This window comes from Sinocyclocheilus rhinocerous, unplaced genomic scaffold (genome assembly GCF_001515625.1).
Source record: "Sinocyclocheilus rhinocerous isolate Xijiao unplaced genomic scaffold, SAMN03320098_v1.1 scaffold1350, whole genome shotgun sequence".
Lineage (NCBI taxonomy): Eukaryota > Metazoa > Chordata > Actinopteri > Cypriniformes > Cyprinidae > Sinocyclocheilus > Sinocyclocheilus rhinocerous.
The window spans coordinates 377,132-392,113 of NW_015652333.1; the positions used below are offsets into that span (position 1 = coordinate 377,132).

At 38.4% G+C, this 14,982-nt stretch overlaps 3 protein-coding genes across 5 annotated transcripts in view; 1 reads left to right on the top strand and 2 right to left on the bottom strand.

Annotated features, from left to right (window-relative positions):
* The window catches only part of LOC107714840 (E3 ubiquitin-protein ligase rnf152-like), an 8,313-nt gene extending 3,678 nt beyond the window's left edge, over positions 1–4,635 (bottom strand). The window contains exon 1 of the mRNA XM_016520803.1: positions 4,532–4,635. The gene's annotated coding sequence lies outside the window, so the exon portion shown is untranslated. The remainder of the gene's footprint in view (positions 1–4,531) is intronic.
* A 1,327-nt stretch (positions 4,636–5,962) lies between these two features.
* Positions 5,963–8,713, bottom strand: LOC107714843 (uncharacterized). Of its 2 annotated transcripts, XM_016520809.1 has the most exons (7): positions 8,584–8,712; positions 8,394–8,438; positions 8,113–8,268; positions 6,537–8,039; positions 6,348–6,479; positions 6,117–6,227; positions 5,963–6,042 (listed from the first exon to the last, which is right to left on the bottom strand). In XM_016520809.1, exons 2-7 carry the CDS (start codon positions 8,398–8,400, stop codon positions 6,011–6,013), a joined length of 1,941 nt encoding a protein of 646 aa, XP_016376295.1. In that variant the 5' UTR covers positions 8,401–8,438; positions 8,584–8,712; the 3' UTR covers positions 5,963–6,010. The 2 variants fall into 2 exon arrangements, with proteins under 2 accessions (XP_016376295.1, XP_016376294.1); XM_016520808.1 differs by lacking the exons at positions 5,963–6,042; positions 6,117–6,227 and having other exon boundaries at positions 6,388–6,449; positions 6,546–8,039; positions 8,584–8,713.
* A 236-nt stretch (positions 8,714–8,949) lies between these two features.
* LOC107714842 (E3 ubiquitin-protein ligase RNF31-like) overlaps positions 8,950–14,982 on the top strand; it is a 21,105-nt gene continuing 15,072 nt past the window's right edge. The window contains exons 1-9 of one of the 2 annotated variants that reach the window (XM_016520806.1): positions 8,950–9,095; positions 9,795–9,994; positions 10,929–11,075; positions 11,161–11,316; positions 11,409–11,465; positions 12,090–12,243; positions 12,351–12,510; positions 12,602–12,747; positions 12,903–13,045. In XM_016520806.1, the coding sequence (XP_016376292.1) occupies positions 9,797–9,994; positions 10,929–11,075; positions 11,161–11,316; positions 11,409–11,465; positions 12,090–12,243; positions 12,351–12,510; positions 12,602–12,747; positions 12,903–13,045 (1,161 nt within the window). In that variant the 5' untranslated portion in view covers positions 8,950–9,095; positions 9,795–9,796. The remainder of the gene's footprint in view (positions 9,096–9,794; positions 9,995–10,928; positions 11,076–11,160; positions 11,317–11,408; positions 11,466–12,089; positions 12,244–12,350; positions 12,511–12,601; positions 12,748–12,902; positions 13,046–14,982) is intronic. The other variant, XM_016520807.1, reaches the window with a different exon arrangement.

Genomic DNA, 14,982 nt, shown 5'->3' on the forward strand with positions numbered 1-14,982 from the left:
TGATTTGCCAGACAAAAGGCATGATGGGCGTTTCTTCAACTACACGCACTTTTGGCCCTCACTTTAGACTAATATATATATATATATTAGGGATGTAACGATTAACTGCGAGCCGGTTGAAAATCGATTCAAATGTGTGACGATTCAAATCGGTTGAGATGCTAAACAAATCGCGATTCAGTTAGGGGTAGGAGTTTATATGAATGTATGTCTGAGGGGAACTTACTGTCTTTCGATGGTATTTTTTCTTTTCCTCTTGCCTCTGTATAATGCATATTAAAGTTCATATGTGCAGCGCTCCTTTGTTTACAGCGGAAAGCAAGGAAACGTTTTAAGCGCCACCTGCTGGCAGAGAGTGAATCTGCGTCTCATTCAGCTCGTCTGTTTCTGTTTCATGCAGATATTTTTTATGTGTAGTTTCACATAACTGAAGTCAAACCATTCTGTTTTTGCTTCAAATTTCGAAATTATACAATCTTTTAGATTAAAAAAAATGCTCATGTTGCATGTATGCAGCATCTCTGTTTGGATCATGATTAAAATGCAGTGGTTGCCTCTAATTTTAATGTTAAGAGCACAGACAAAGCCTTAATTTGTTTATATGAAGAGATTTGTTTTATTTGTGTTACTTATTTATTTGATTTCGGGCTTGTTTTCAAATTGTTTTGTTATTTACATTTACACTATATTTAAAATTGTGTTATTTAGCTTACGCTTTTATCCAAAGCGATTAACAAATGAGGACAATAGAAGCAATCAAAACCAACAAAAGAGCAATAATTTACAAGTGCTATATTAGTATATTATTATAGTGTTATATTTCAATTTCACAAAGAAACGTACAGTATTTTGTCCAAGCAATAATAAAAGGACACATATAATTTATAATTTGTCTTAAATCTCATTTTGTTAAAAAAAAAACAACAACAACCGTGAATCGAATCGAATCGTGAAATCAAAATCGTGAATCGAATCGAATCGTGAGTTGAGTGAATCGTTACATCCCTACCAAACATGTATGGCCATACTTTGTCTAAATACATTTATATTTTACATTTTATATTTTAAAAACACATTTTGCATTTGCTCAAATTGTATTTCAAAATTAGAAAAGTACTTTCTGCCTCTTGAAGCACATTTTGTATGGTTAAACATTTTCAGTTTGAAAAATCTGCACGGTTAACAACATACATTTAGCATATATTTGAAATATTTGAGCCAGAAACAATATTGTTTGCAGAATGGATACATTTTTGCTGTATGATACATACAAGTTGATGTAACATGAGAAATGCGTATCACTTTGTGCATCTCTCAATCTGTGTAAGATGAATTATTCCTAAGCACATGATCATGATAAGGGGGTGACATACCTCGCCCAATGACACATCTAGTACTCCTCCTCTCCTGACTGCTGGTCTGTGTCCTTTGTGCTCTTTTGTTCTGCGTTTTTTTCCTTTGCTTTATATCTATCCCTCTTCTTTTTATGTACTGTTTATTTTGTCTTCACTTATACGGTTTAGTATTTATGATAATATCATGGAATTTAATATTTTAAACGACACTATATAGATAAAATACATTATTATTATTATTATTATTCTTATTATTATTGTTTTCTGTTATCAATGTAGCCTTGTAACCAGGGTGGTTTCATTGCCCATCGAGTAGAACAGCATTTTATGGCAGCGTAATCCACTTAAGAGTGTTTAAAATGCACACACAATGGAAGTAAAATTTTTCACTGGATGAAAAACGTCCTCTTTCAAGCAACAGCAAAATGTGACCTAGTTTAGTTGAGCCTGTAGGCACAATTTTGGAAACCTGCATGACACATGACTCTTAGCATGCATGAAGCTGACCAGTGAATGAGAGTTCAAAACCCCTCCGGCACTCATGCCTCCTTCTGACCTTAACAAATTCAGAGCTTACAAATATTTTCTAACCTCATCTAAAATGTATTTGAGGGCATTTGTTTCCTTCAGGTACTGTACAGCTAATATGCATTTTAATTGCTTGGCTCAATGCTTGTCACTAAGGGAGGAGTATTCAAGGCCGGCGGTACTACACGTCAATCACCTGAGAAAAGAATGAACACTTGCCAAGTGACCAAATTAAAAGTTAAATGATTTGTGCCCACGTTTTCAGCATAAACTTCACTCCAGACTTCCTGTTGTTACACTTACAGCCATAACATAATAATTTGCTCATGTGACCATGACATGCAAAACAAAACAGTTATCACAATGTTCTTCTCTTTCAAGTTCAAAGGTTTTATACCATGCAAGTAATTGCTCATATACGTATAATTCCACTCCATCCCTTGAGGGGAAAAATAATTAATAATGCAATTAAGCCTGCTATTGTGGCATGAATAGACGGACGCCCCTGAGGGTTTATCCGTTATTAGGTGCACATTATCTTGTGATGGAGAAGTGGAAATATTTCCTTTCTCTTTGGGACTTCCAATCAAAACACATTACATAGAAGGCTTTAGAGACTTACAGACATGAATACTTTTCATTTACTAATAAACCTTTTGGCTAAATGAGCCCAGTTCATCGTTTGAAATCATGATTATTTCATGCTCATCAAATTGGTGTCATTGCAAATCTGAAAAAAAAAGTGCAGCGAAAATTAAACCAATGTGAATGCTACGAATCCAGATCCCTGTTATGGAGAAATCATGTGCTTCATATTTCAGTTACCATGAAAACCATTCCAGCTCAATTTCACATAGCATAATTTCCTTCGGCACACAGGGGAGAAAACGTGCCAATCTATTAAACGTCCTGTGGGCACATTTTCTAAATCATATGAAATATTTGAGAAGGTGTAACCTTGTGAACATGTCCTTTGAGTTCTCACTTCTGTACTGGCATCAATATTTCATTTTATGCTGAGCAAGCTAGCTTTCACTTGCCATGTTTCTACCCAGACTGGAAATATTTGCCTTTTTTTACTTTTACTTTAAAACAATAGAGGATTAAGAGCATGACTAAAGAAATACAATGGGACTGGCATACTAGATGTGCCTCACAACAAGATATTATCAAATGTGAAACTATGCCTTTTCGATTGTATCTTTAAAGAAACATGAATCCCATGGTGGAAGCTTCACTGAGGGTCAATCTTCGGAAACTAAGACAATGAAACAAGCAGATAACAAACCGTCAGCGGTGCGCTAGCATCAACCTGATGGATGCAGCTGAATCAGGGGATTTGTCAGAAAGGGGGGGGAAATGAAAAACGTCACTTAAAAACTAAGGGCGTGAGACATTTCTCAAGGGCAATGTGCTGACTTGAGCAGGTGGGGAGGGGCGCTATTCATGCATGCCCTTGGCCTTTACTTTTTGATGCCTTTTTTTCATGCAACATAAGACGCATGTGGGATGTTGGCATTACAGCTTGCCACCTCCAACATTAACCTGCGTAAACAATGGAGAAATGTGAAACATCCCAGTGCGACAATTTATGCGGCAGATCTTCATCTGTGTTTATTTTTTAAATTAAACACACTGAGCTTCAGTCGAGCAGGGTGTGTTTGTGACAGGAAGCAGATAAGTGTTTAACTTTGTACTGAAATGCTGTCTGAACGGGTGTCAAATTAACAGAACTCTTACAGTGATTAAAGTGCATGCCGATCATCAACACAAACCCATGTTAATAAGAAACCAAATGTATAGAGAAAAGGCAACTCGAAAGCTGAGTGGATCAAGCAGTGTCTGATAGCAAAGCACTGAGATGAGATAATGTAAGATAATATCAGTGGAATTTACTAATGAAGACACAAGGACACAGTAAAGTCAAACAACCTCTGTCAACATTTCTGTTGAAGTTGAATGACATATAAACAGACTCTGTGTGCTGAAGTTTGGGATTTATAAAGATAACCCAAATATTTTGGACTGTGTGACATGTACAGGCATTATCAGGGCACGTCTGTTTTCAAAAACAGGCATATTTAGAATAACTGCCATTGGCTGTGTCTCAAAACCTAGCAAGCTGCTCACATTTCTGGGCATCCAGCACGCCTTTATCACCCAGAAATGTTGCCTAGTTAGGCAGCTCACTATGGTTTGACACGCGGCCATTGTGGCGTGTCTCTAAACAATCAAAACAAGACTTCAACCGGAACAGAGACTGAAAGCTGCCCAAAATAACCCTGCTGCAGTGTAAAAGAGCAGGTTCCTTCCGTACTGCACTGATGCATAATACAACCAAATACAGTAAAACACAATGCAAAACTTGATGGGCTGCTACAGAGGCTGAACTTGCTTTGAACAGACAATGTGCTCCAATAAAGTTACACGCTGAGGGCAGGTTATAAAACCGCGGTTGAAACGTAATGCAGCAAATATGCATCGATGCAATAGAACAAAAACTGATCCAAACAAACAGGTTTTGTTTGCTGTAAACTCTGTCAGAGCTTAACAAGGGATAAAATCTCAGAACAAATTTGATGCGAGTGCACAAATAGGAAAGCCAAGTAGTTTCAGCCCTTTCTTTGAAAGGAGAGGGGGGAACTCACCTTGCATATCAGAGGTGTTTTCATCTAAGCAAACGGTGAACATCGCATGCAGAGCAGCCTCATCTGTCATACTTCACTCTGCCTTCTTCAAAGGCTGTACTGTGAACGCTCTCTGCTACTCCCACAGCGCAGCCAATAGCGAGCGACCTCTGCGAAGAGAACAGCCAATAGAGAAGCCCGCTAATCATATTGCCACGCCCCTTCACCAGAGCTAATCAAGTCTAAACAGGTCTGATCGTTTAGTTGTTTGAAGGCGGATTAAATTAGTTTCAAAACAAATACGTACTTGCCTTGAACGATACGTACAACAATCTTCTTAATCACATAATCCTCAATTTAAGTAAACACTGCAAAAATATTAAATCTTTCAGTTGTCTTTTGAGCATGTTTATGAACGCTTAACGTTAAGTGATTCAAAAAGTAGGATTTATAGCATTGAAATAGATTTTGAAAAGGATGAACCAAGTTACTGGGAACTAGTGAAGATGCCGACAGTGCTGTGAGAAGTAAACTTTTACTTTGCGCATTGTTGAACAGTATTGCATGACAAGCTGTTTATCCATTTCTATACCAGTCCTCTGGGCAAAATCAGATTAAATTTAGAGGAAGCCCTCAAACGGACTTTTTAAATGTCAAAACTGTCATTCAAAGTGACATAACGTATTGCAGTGCTGAAATATAAAATCAGATGGAGAATCTGAGAAGCTTGTGACATTTGATCTAATGTGGTACCTTTTTTTAACCTCAGAGTTAATAATAGTCAGTGTAACTCCTGCAAATACAAACATGGTCAGTCGGACTTAGCATAGCCATTGAGGCAAACTTTTAAAAAATTAGAATTTAGTCAGATGTGACGGGATAAAGAAAAAAAAAAAGCCACTCTTTAGTATATTTGGGCAAAGGCAGAAAAATCTAACACTAGACTAGTTTCCATTTTAAAAGTTCACCACCAAAAGTCCACACTAATGATCTGGCCCTTGCAGATAATAAAAAAAATAAAAATAAAACAAAAATAAAACACATGGACAACAGCAAACATGCAGCCAGCAGTTTTTTTTTTTTTTTTAAATAAATAAAAAGAACAATTACTGGGCACGGGTCAAGTGCAATGCTGAGACTTTAATGACACAATAACACTGTACAGATGGAGTTTTCTGCATTACACAGATGTATAAAAATAGCACGGTAATAAAAACAAAAGACATCTGAACTAAGAGTGGCCAAACTGCCAAATTGTCCCCACTCTTTAGTATATTTGGGCAAAGGCAGAAAAATCTAACACTAGACTAGTTTTCATTTTAAAAGTTCACCACCAAAAGTCCACACTAATGATCTGGCCCTTGCAGATAATAAAAAAAATAAAAATAAAACAAAAATAAAACACATGGACAACAGCAAACATGCAGCCAGCAGTTTTTTTTTTTTTTTTTACACAAGTTTCGGGTAATACATTTAAGTATTACAGCAGTGCATCGTGGTTTAGTATCTTGTGCCTCTTTTCTTCATAGCACCTGATGGGACAGATGTTGCACAAATAAAAACGAGATTACAAAACAATTTGACTGGTTTAAAACCCTAAACTCACCTCTGCCTCTCTGGCAGTAGGCAAATTGGGTCTCATCATAGTCATCATAATCACTTCTTGGCCTTTGCTGGTGGACTGTCTTACAAGTCGGCCTTCTCAAAGGAGTCCTCCCTTTACAAATCAAAAAGAACAGTTTAAAAGACAAGCCATACTTGTCACTTGCATTGAACAACTTTAGACAGCCAAGTAGGCAAAAACAACCCCCCCCCCATTAAATAGGACATGTCCTACCTTGATCTTGAGGTCCACTAACTTGCCTCAAAGATCTTGGTTTGGCACCATAGCTCACCCAATTCTCTTGGTCAGAGACAACACCCTCTTTCCATTGTCGCTCTAAAAATAATTTTTGCATGAGCTGACCACCTTGTGACAGCATTAAAATGCAAATTAAAAAAAAAAAAAAAAAAAAAAAAAAAAAACACCTAAAACAAACAAACAAGGTACCCTTTTGAATTCGCTTATCTGCTTTAGCCAGAGAGCCACACTCCTCACAGCACTCTCCTTTGGGATGCACACGAGCCTGCTCACGGAGATCACAGCTCTCTTGGCCTTCACACAGCAGCTTCCTGTGCCGGTGTTTGGCACAGTGATGCCCACAAGAGGGCAGCACATGCCTACTGCAACACTTCCTCTTGGGCATTCTCGGTGACTCGCAGTTACTCCGCACCTCTGCGTTGAGGTCATACTCGCAGTCTTGATCAGACGCCTCATCTCTCTCAAGATGGCTGTGTTCGGCCACTTTGCACATTCCTACTTCATCCTGCAAGCTTGAGCCGCAGCGCACGCACATTTTCTGGCAGACAGGGCAAGTTTTCTCCACACTCAGGAGCTCTTTTCTGGAGCGAACAGGAACGTCACTGGTTTCAGCCAGCTTGCCGCCACCAACATACACATGCCCCGGAATGAGATCGAGATCCTCCACATCAGTGGAGAACATTTCATCTCTGGAAGAGAGCTCATCTATGGACGGACTCAGGACACTCTGGCGCTCTTGGGTCACCTGAGGGTAGTAGCTGTAGGAATATGCACTGCCGATTGAGGACAGATAGTTTTGTGGAGGCAGCAGCGTAGACGGAGAATCAAAGTAAACAAGTGGATCAACCTCTCGTTCAAGACTGAGGCCAGTTGTTGTCTTATTGCAGGGCAAGCGAAGGATTTGATACTGCAGGTCAAAGTCTTCAGAGAGCTTTATAAGATGCTCCATAACTGCAGCAGCATCAGTAGATGCAATATTGTGTACCAGCTCATCACCTGGTTTCTCCAAATCGAGGTTCTCTGTTGGATCAGCAGTGCCTTTGACACCACTACAGAGCACATTGCCAGTTGCACTGGTTGTTGACTTTCCATTTAGGCAGCATGTTTCATCAGGAACACTTTGTTGCTCATCATCGGCATCCTCTTCCTCATGGACAGAGGAACTGTCAAGGGGTAGCACATCTGATAGCACACATTCATCCAGTCTACCCTGGCTAGATTCAGCATCATACGCAGAGTCGCTGTAGGTTGTGGTCCTTGTGACCTGATTGACCTGTTCCTCCTTACCTTCCTGAGAGGCGAGCTCTAACTTAGAGTCTTCATTTAAACAGGTCAGTTGCTCTCCCTGTACTACATCAGGGGTAGAGGAGACCACAGTGTTAAGTCCCTTGTCACCACCTTGTTCACTGGCCTTCAGACTCTTAATTTTGTCTAACAGTTTGTTGACTGAATCACTAGGATCTGTTTGGACCTCAGAACAGGCAGTCTCCCGATGCATCCCTGCATGCTGATAGTGTTGGCGGACACGCAAATCGTAGGATGCAACGGAGGGGAAGTGGGGGTTGATTCTTCTGTAATCGATAGGCTGCATGGGCGCATGTGGCATCACATACCCAGGATACTGCATAAACTGATAAGGGGCCACATATGGACGGCCAAAGTGCAAAGCTGGAACAAAGAAAAAAAAATTGTGGTTAAGTGATAGTCTACAATAAGCAATGCCTCAAAAGACTGAACTTACCTGGCCCTGGAAAGCCATAGTGGCCATATGGATTCATGGGCCATTGATACATAAAATAAGGCTGAGATGGTGGCTGAACATAGAAAAAGGGTCTGGTGTGGTTTACTGGATGGTGAGGTTGCCCAACTCCCATTGATTGTGAAGTGTTATTTATGCCTAAAAACAAAATAAAATAGCATTTGCCAGATCATTATACATAATTAGCATTTGCCCGATTGTTATGTGTCCCTGTCACAGTAGAGCTTGGCGCTAGAAACAAAGTCATGGGTTGAGAAGATTACCTTCCATTTAGACGAAGACAGCACAGGATACAAAACACCGCAATACTGTAAAACAAACGTGCTACACTCAAAACCATGATAGATTAGACCAAACAAACAATATCAGTAACGGGCAAGATCATTTTAAAATGGACAGGCATGCTATTAATACCGTAGCATATTTTATATTACGACAGCAAAAATGACTAACCTTAGATGTGAAAGTGACAAAGTGGACTTAAATGTGCATAGAGCAATGGCAATAAATCTTTGCACTTCAGATTTATAGGTTTCATGCTTGTTTCCAGTGATCCACATTAACGCAATCAAATGGCAGTCAGCAGGTGTAACCAATTGGTCCTATATTCAGCAAAGCACTGACGTCGGATTTTATTATCATACGCACTTGCCTCTTACGTTTCTCATTTAGAATAATAAAAATAAAAAAATGAATTATTATTATTATTATTATAGGGTTGCTTCAAATTCCACACAGAGTCATCCGTTTTTATATTACAATTAAACTTAATCTGTTTACATTTATGTAACTCTACCTGGCAGTCATTCATTCCTTTTTCACTAATCTAACGTTACCCATTTATTAATTTACACGAATTGTTTTGTTGATGAAATGCGCTTCCTCACAGCGCCTCTATGCGGGCAGATGATTGTTTCAGTTTTACGTACGAGTGAATGAGAGCGCTGCTCCTCTGTCAATACACGGTGAGTATGTTAATATCTATCGACAGCTCATAAAATACTTCAGACAGTTGAGTTGATTAAAAAGTGTTTACAGAGCCACATCTAGACGGTTCTCTGTAATGTCGCTGACCAGTGTTTTGGTTATAAATCCTAAGCGTTAGCCTGCTAGCGTACGATTATTCAATATCAGCGGGCAAGTTAAGCCAATGGTAGGGGTTTGATTTGAGTATATAAACACGTCTGTCCGTACAGGTTAGAGAAATAACAACGAAGACAGTAAAACATCCGTTTATCTAGAAACTGAGACTTATTTTGAAGAAAGACTTGGCTAACTAGCTTCATGTGAGTTGTTATGGTTTCACTTTCCAGTTTCATCAGACAGCTAGCGTATTAGCTAATGTGAATTTAGTGTAAAAACATCAATACAGGTTATTTAAATGATGTGACAGTCATGTATGTATGTAAAATATTAACATTGACTGCAAATAAACGATAAAATGACTCCGTATGTTTGACAAGTTAATCAACAAACGTGTTGTTGACTCTTGTTTATGCTTCAAACATAATAAATCAGTAAGCCACTTTGTCTAATGCCACTAAACTTTAACTATAATCCCAACTACAGTGTAATTAGTTTGTTTTCTGATGTTTTGGCATAAGAAACAATGAATAATTCAGGCACTGTGTGTTTTAAACCGCTTTGATGACTTTCACTTTCAGCTATGGCCTCTCTCAGTGATCAGCTGGAGGAGGTGAGGGTGAATGCGGAAGGCAGCTTATCTACTCCAGGTTCTGCCCAGGAGATGAGGGCAGGGGTGGCAGCCATGGCCAACATCCCCCTCCCGCCCTCCAGCAAATATTGCTACATCGCTGCTGAAAGCATGCTGACGGAGAACAGTAATGGAAATAATAGGAGGGAGGTGAGAGCTGGTGTAATGATTCATTTTCCTCAGCAGTCCAAAGAGTGTGTGATTATACAGCAGGGAGCAAACATTTGACTTGTTAACCATTTGCACATAGTGAGCGCATACAAGGTTATGACCATGTCTTGAAGATTGGGGGACAAAGGGGGGGTGGTAATAGTCCTTTTTATTTAAAGGAATTAAATAATTAGAGGCTTTAAAGAAATAAAGAAAAAAAAACATAAAATAACTAGAATTTATTGTAGTCAATTTAAAATATTTGCAAATAATATTTTATTTTAAAATATGCACACATTTGCTCTTACTCATGTTCCTAATATGTTGAAAATGGCTTGATTAATGTTTCTTGTACTCAATTATGAATTACAGTAATCACTTATATGGTGAAATTTGACAAAAAATCGAGTAGTTTGCATTAATGGATATGATTGTTAGTTGTTTAACATCTCTGCCATAGAACAGTTATCAAATGTTTAGCTACTTTTATATCCTACCTTGCACTTTCTCTGTTAAACCTGAAGTGACATGAAAATATATATTTTAAATATATATCTGCTTAAAAAGATATCTCTTTTTTTTTTTTAAATCATTTTAGCAACAGGCAGAGTGGTGCGTAATGGAGTGCAGCAGAGCAGCATCAATAATATCAAATATTGATGGGGGGGACAATTTGTCCATATCCGATTATTGGGGAGGGGACTGTCTATGGTGGTTACGGGCCTGACCGTATAAATTGGGAATGTATGGGTTTATACTGGCCATGTGAATGATTGACATAAAGCGCATATTAATACATAGCACTGGGTAATCTGTCACTGTTTCCTCTGGTGTTTCGCAAGAATTTGTTCTCTTTCCACTCATTTGTATGACTTCCTAGTTCCTAGTTGTTCAGACTATTCTGTTGTACATTAATATCTTCTGATCCTTTTAGTCCCTCAGCCTCCTGCAGAAACTTTCCACCGCTCTTAACATCTTGGAGAAGTATGGCTCCAATCTTACCAACCCCAACAGGCCGAAGTACTGGCGTACAGTAAAGTACAACAATCCTGTCTTCAGGACCACTGTAGATTCTATTCCGGTGTGTGGTGGATGAGATGATGAGGCCTTTTGTATGAACCATATACAAATACCTGTGGTTACTATTGTTTATCTTCCTCTTTCAGGGTGGCAGAGCAGTACTCAACCTGTACGGCTACACCAATCAGCAGCAAGACGGCTTGAGCTTTCCTGATGATGTTGTCCAGCCAGATGTTGGGAAGGTGGCGTCAGTGACTCTTGAGGTCATGTGCCTCCGTATGGAGCTGGACATGCTAATCAAGGTCTGAGGCTGTAAAGTATAAGCGCTTAGTGGGTTTATCACAAAATCACAAATAACCATTCCGCTCACATAGAGTCTGTCTCTTTTCTGTAGGGTACTCATCCTTATCCAGAGTTTTTTGAAAGACTTATTCCCTCCCTCAGTGTGCAGGTACAGTTTTTTTTCAACTTAATTAAATTTGTCTGATCATTTATATGGTTATAATAACTTGTCCATGCACTTTTTCCAACATCAAAATAGCAGGCTAAAAGTGATATATACACTACTATTCAAAAGTTTGGGGTCAGTAAGATATTTTTATTTTATTTTTTTTTCATAGAAATTAATACTTTTATTCAGCAAGGGTACATTAAATTGATCAAAAGTGACAATCAGGACATTTATAATGTTACAAAAGAAACAAACAAAAAAGTATCAATAAAAAATTTATTGCAGTCTCCACACAAATATTAAGCAGCACAACTGTTTTCAATAATAAGACATGTTTCTTGAGCTCAAAATCAGTATATTAGAATGATTTCACATTAATAAATTAATATTTAAAATATATTAAAATAAAAAAAACACTTATTTAATAAATATTAACCATTTTTTTACAATATTACTGTTTTTGCTGTATTTTTGATAAATAAATGCAGCCTTGGTGAACATAAGGCTTCTTACCAACCTCAAACTTTTGAATGGTTGTGTGTGTATAAGGGGAAGTGCTTCTATTAGATTTGTTAGCTTTTTTGCAAGTTGCGTAAATACAGTGTCCATACAATGTCTATACAGGATGATGGAATCAGCACAGATGCAGTTGCCTTCTCTCCTAGTGAAAGTCCATGGGAAAAACAAACTCCCTCGCCTGCATCGACTCCTTTTCAGCCTAAATCTCCATTCAGTCCAGCCCTCTCTCTCTCTTCTCTAGTGCCCTCTAAACAAACAGGTAAGCATGTCACATTTACCAACCCTGGCTTTCTTTTTAAAAAATATATTTAATTTTGAGTGTCCGCTTTTATCATTTCCATTCTATTCCGTTGAATTGCTCTGCAGAGAACTGCACCATATGTGGTATATTTCCGGTGTCTGCTCACTGTCCCACCTGTACTCAGCGGCTGTGCATAGAATGTGACAAGCTGTATCACTCCCATTCAGGGCGTTCCACACACATTAGGATTCCTGTGACTTCCTCAAAAGCCACAAAACGGCTCAGGTTAGCACTGTTACTCTGAAAGGTTGAGAGAACATATTTGTGTAGAGGATTTTGTTGAACACCTGTATGTCTTTATTTCTTTTTTCCTTAGCTCATCACTGTCAGCATGGCAGTGTTCATACTGTACTACAGTAAATACAGTGCAGCAGGTTTTGTGTGAAAACTGTGATCGACCCCGCCTGTCCTCTGCTGCTCCATCTTTACAGGAAGAGCCATCTCAGCCCTCTACAATATCTGGTTAGTCTGTACATCCTTTTTTTCAGTTTACTCTCACTTTTTCCACATTAAATAGGCCATCAGTCCTGTTTGACCTTTGGATATGTCAAGTTGATAATTCGACATGACATAAACATCTAAATTCTGTTTTTTTGTCCATCACTTCCTTCAATTAGAGTGGCAATGTAAAAGCTGCACTGTGGTGAATGCAGGCAGTAGCATTCTATGTGAGGTGTGTGAGCGCCCTCGTCTGGCCACCAGACCTCCTGTCGCACCCTCACGTCCGACCCCCTCTACTGCAGGACTAATGGACAGCCAGGTGCCATGATCCACTACATTCCATATGCAATTTTGTTACAGTTTTGTTTACACAGATAGGTGAAGTGTATAATTTATGTACCAATAAGTCAAATCAAGCTAGTAGTGGTCGACCGATATTGTTTTTTTGACAGCCGATGCCAATGCCGATATCTTGGAAAGCAGGGTGGCCGATGGCCGATATAAAGCCGACATAATTTTATTTATTTTAATTAATGTTTAAGAAATTTGAAATCATTTGAAAATGGATTAAAAAGTTTTGGAATCATATTTTTTCCAAATATTGCCAAGGTAACACTAATTTTACATACAGCACACAGTGGAAATGACATGAATATGGCAGTGGGCAAATGCATAAAGCGCAGCATAATTTGAAATCACGAGTTTACAGTTTGTCGATCGCGCATCTCTAGTGAAGCTGAACTCTCCACCTGCCCGCATTACATTCGCATGGATCGACCGTCACGCAGAGAACACGCGATCATGCAGGATACAAATGCACACTTCACAAGATCTCACAACTGGATCCGACTAAGTTTGCAAGCTTTGTGAAATTAAATGCTCATTAGTCATTCAAAGATTTGTTTAAATGATATAAATGCGTATTTGCTAAATGCTGACTGCAAACAAGAAATTATTATAATGTTTGCCTTTCTATTACTAATAATATAAAAGCAATCGTTATAATACTTTTTGTATACATTTTAATTCCTTTGTTTAACCGTTCTATCTGATTATTAGACAGATTTCTGTCCGTATTAGACAGAACTGTTAATGACAACAGCGAACAAGAGGGAGAATGTGAATGCCGCTGTCAGCGCCGTCAAAATAAAAGTCCCGCCTCGAACACATCGGCCAAACAGGAAAACTTATCGGCCGATGCCGATATTTAAAAAATGCGAAATATCGGCCTTGGCGATATATCGGTCGACCACTACAAGCTATAGCGCGTTATACAATACAGTTTTCAGTCAGTTTCACAGTAATAAACGGCAAAATAACAGAATCAATTACGCAAACTTCTTTAAATATGAGACAAATTCAAATTCTGCTGTAAAGCAGCTCTAAAAAAGACAGTAGTCATTATTCAGCTCCAGTCAGTTCAGTGTTGATTCAGTTCAATTCAGTAAGTGTGTAAAGTTCATTAATTATGAAATGAGTTCAGTTCAGCTATTAGCAGCTCTGATGTCGTTGACGAAAATTATTCGTCAATGAAATTAACACCGGTCCATTCTAATGCAATGACACTATCGGATGAGAACAAAACTGAACTGAATTGAGCTGAGCTGGATGATGACACTATTGTCTGTTGTAGAGCAGCTTTTAGCTGAATCAAATTAGTTTCATAATTTATGAATTTTGCAACATCAACACTGTTATTGAACTGAATTGAATCAACACTGAACTGACTTGAGATGAATAACAACCATCCTGCCTTTTTCACCGACGACAAAGAGACGATAACGAACTAAAACTCTTTTTGAATGACAAAAAGTAAACAGTTGGGAGAACGTGAATATCAGTACATTGCATCCATTGCAGCTGTGTATTCGGTTTTAACACTAGAACTGCCAGAGGTCGCTTTATACCTAAAAGCGCCAGTGGGTAAATTTTACCCACTCACATGGCAACTGTATTTATATGGCTAAAGAACATATTGTTTCACTATATTATGCTACTGTCTTCACAAAGAAGTGTCTAGAGTCATGAAATGATTATGTCTAGTCATCAACTGGATTTTTATCCTGTTGTTTTATGTTCAAGACTTTTTTATCCAGGCTACACTAATCCATAATGGTCAGTAGCCTAAGCTAAAAAAAAAAAAAAAGTCTGCACTGACAACGGAAATGAGAAGGTAGTAGCCTACATATTTGGGTGGTTTAATATTATAATACAATGTCATTAATCAATATATTAAGATAACCCATGCTATGAATG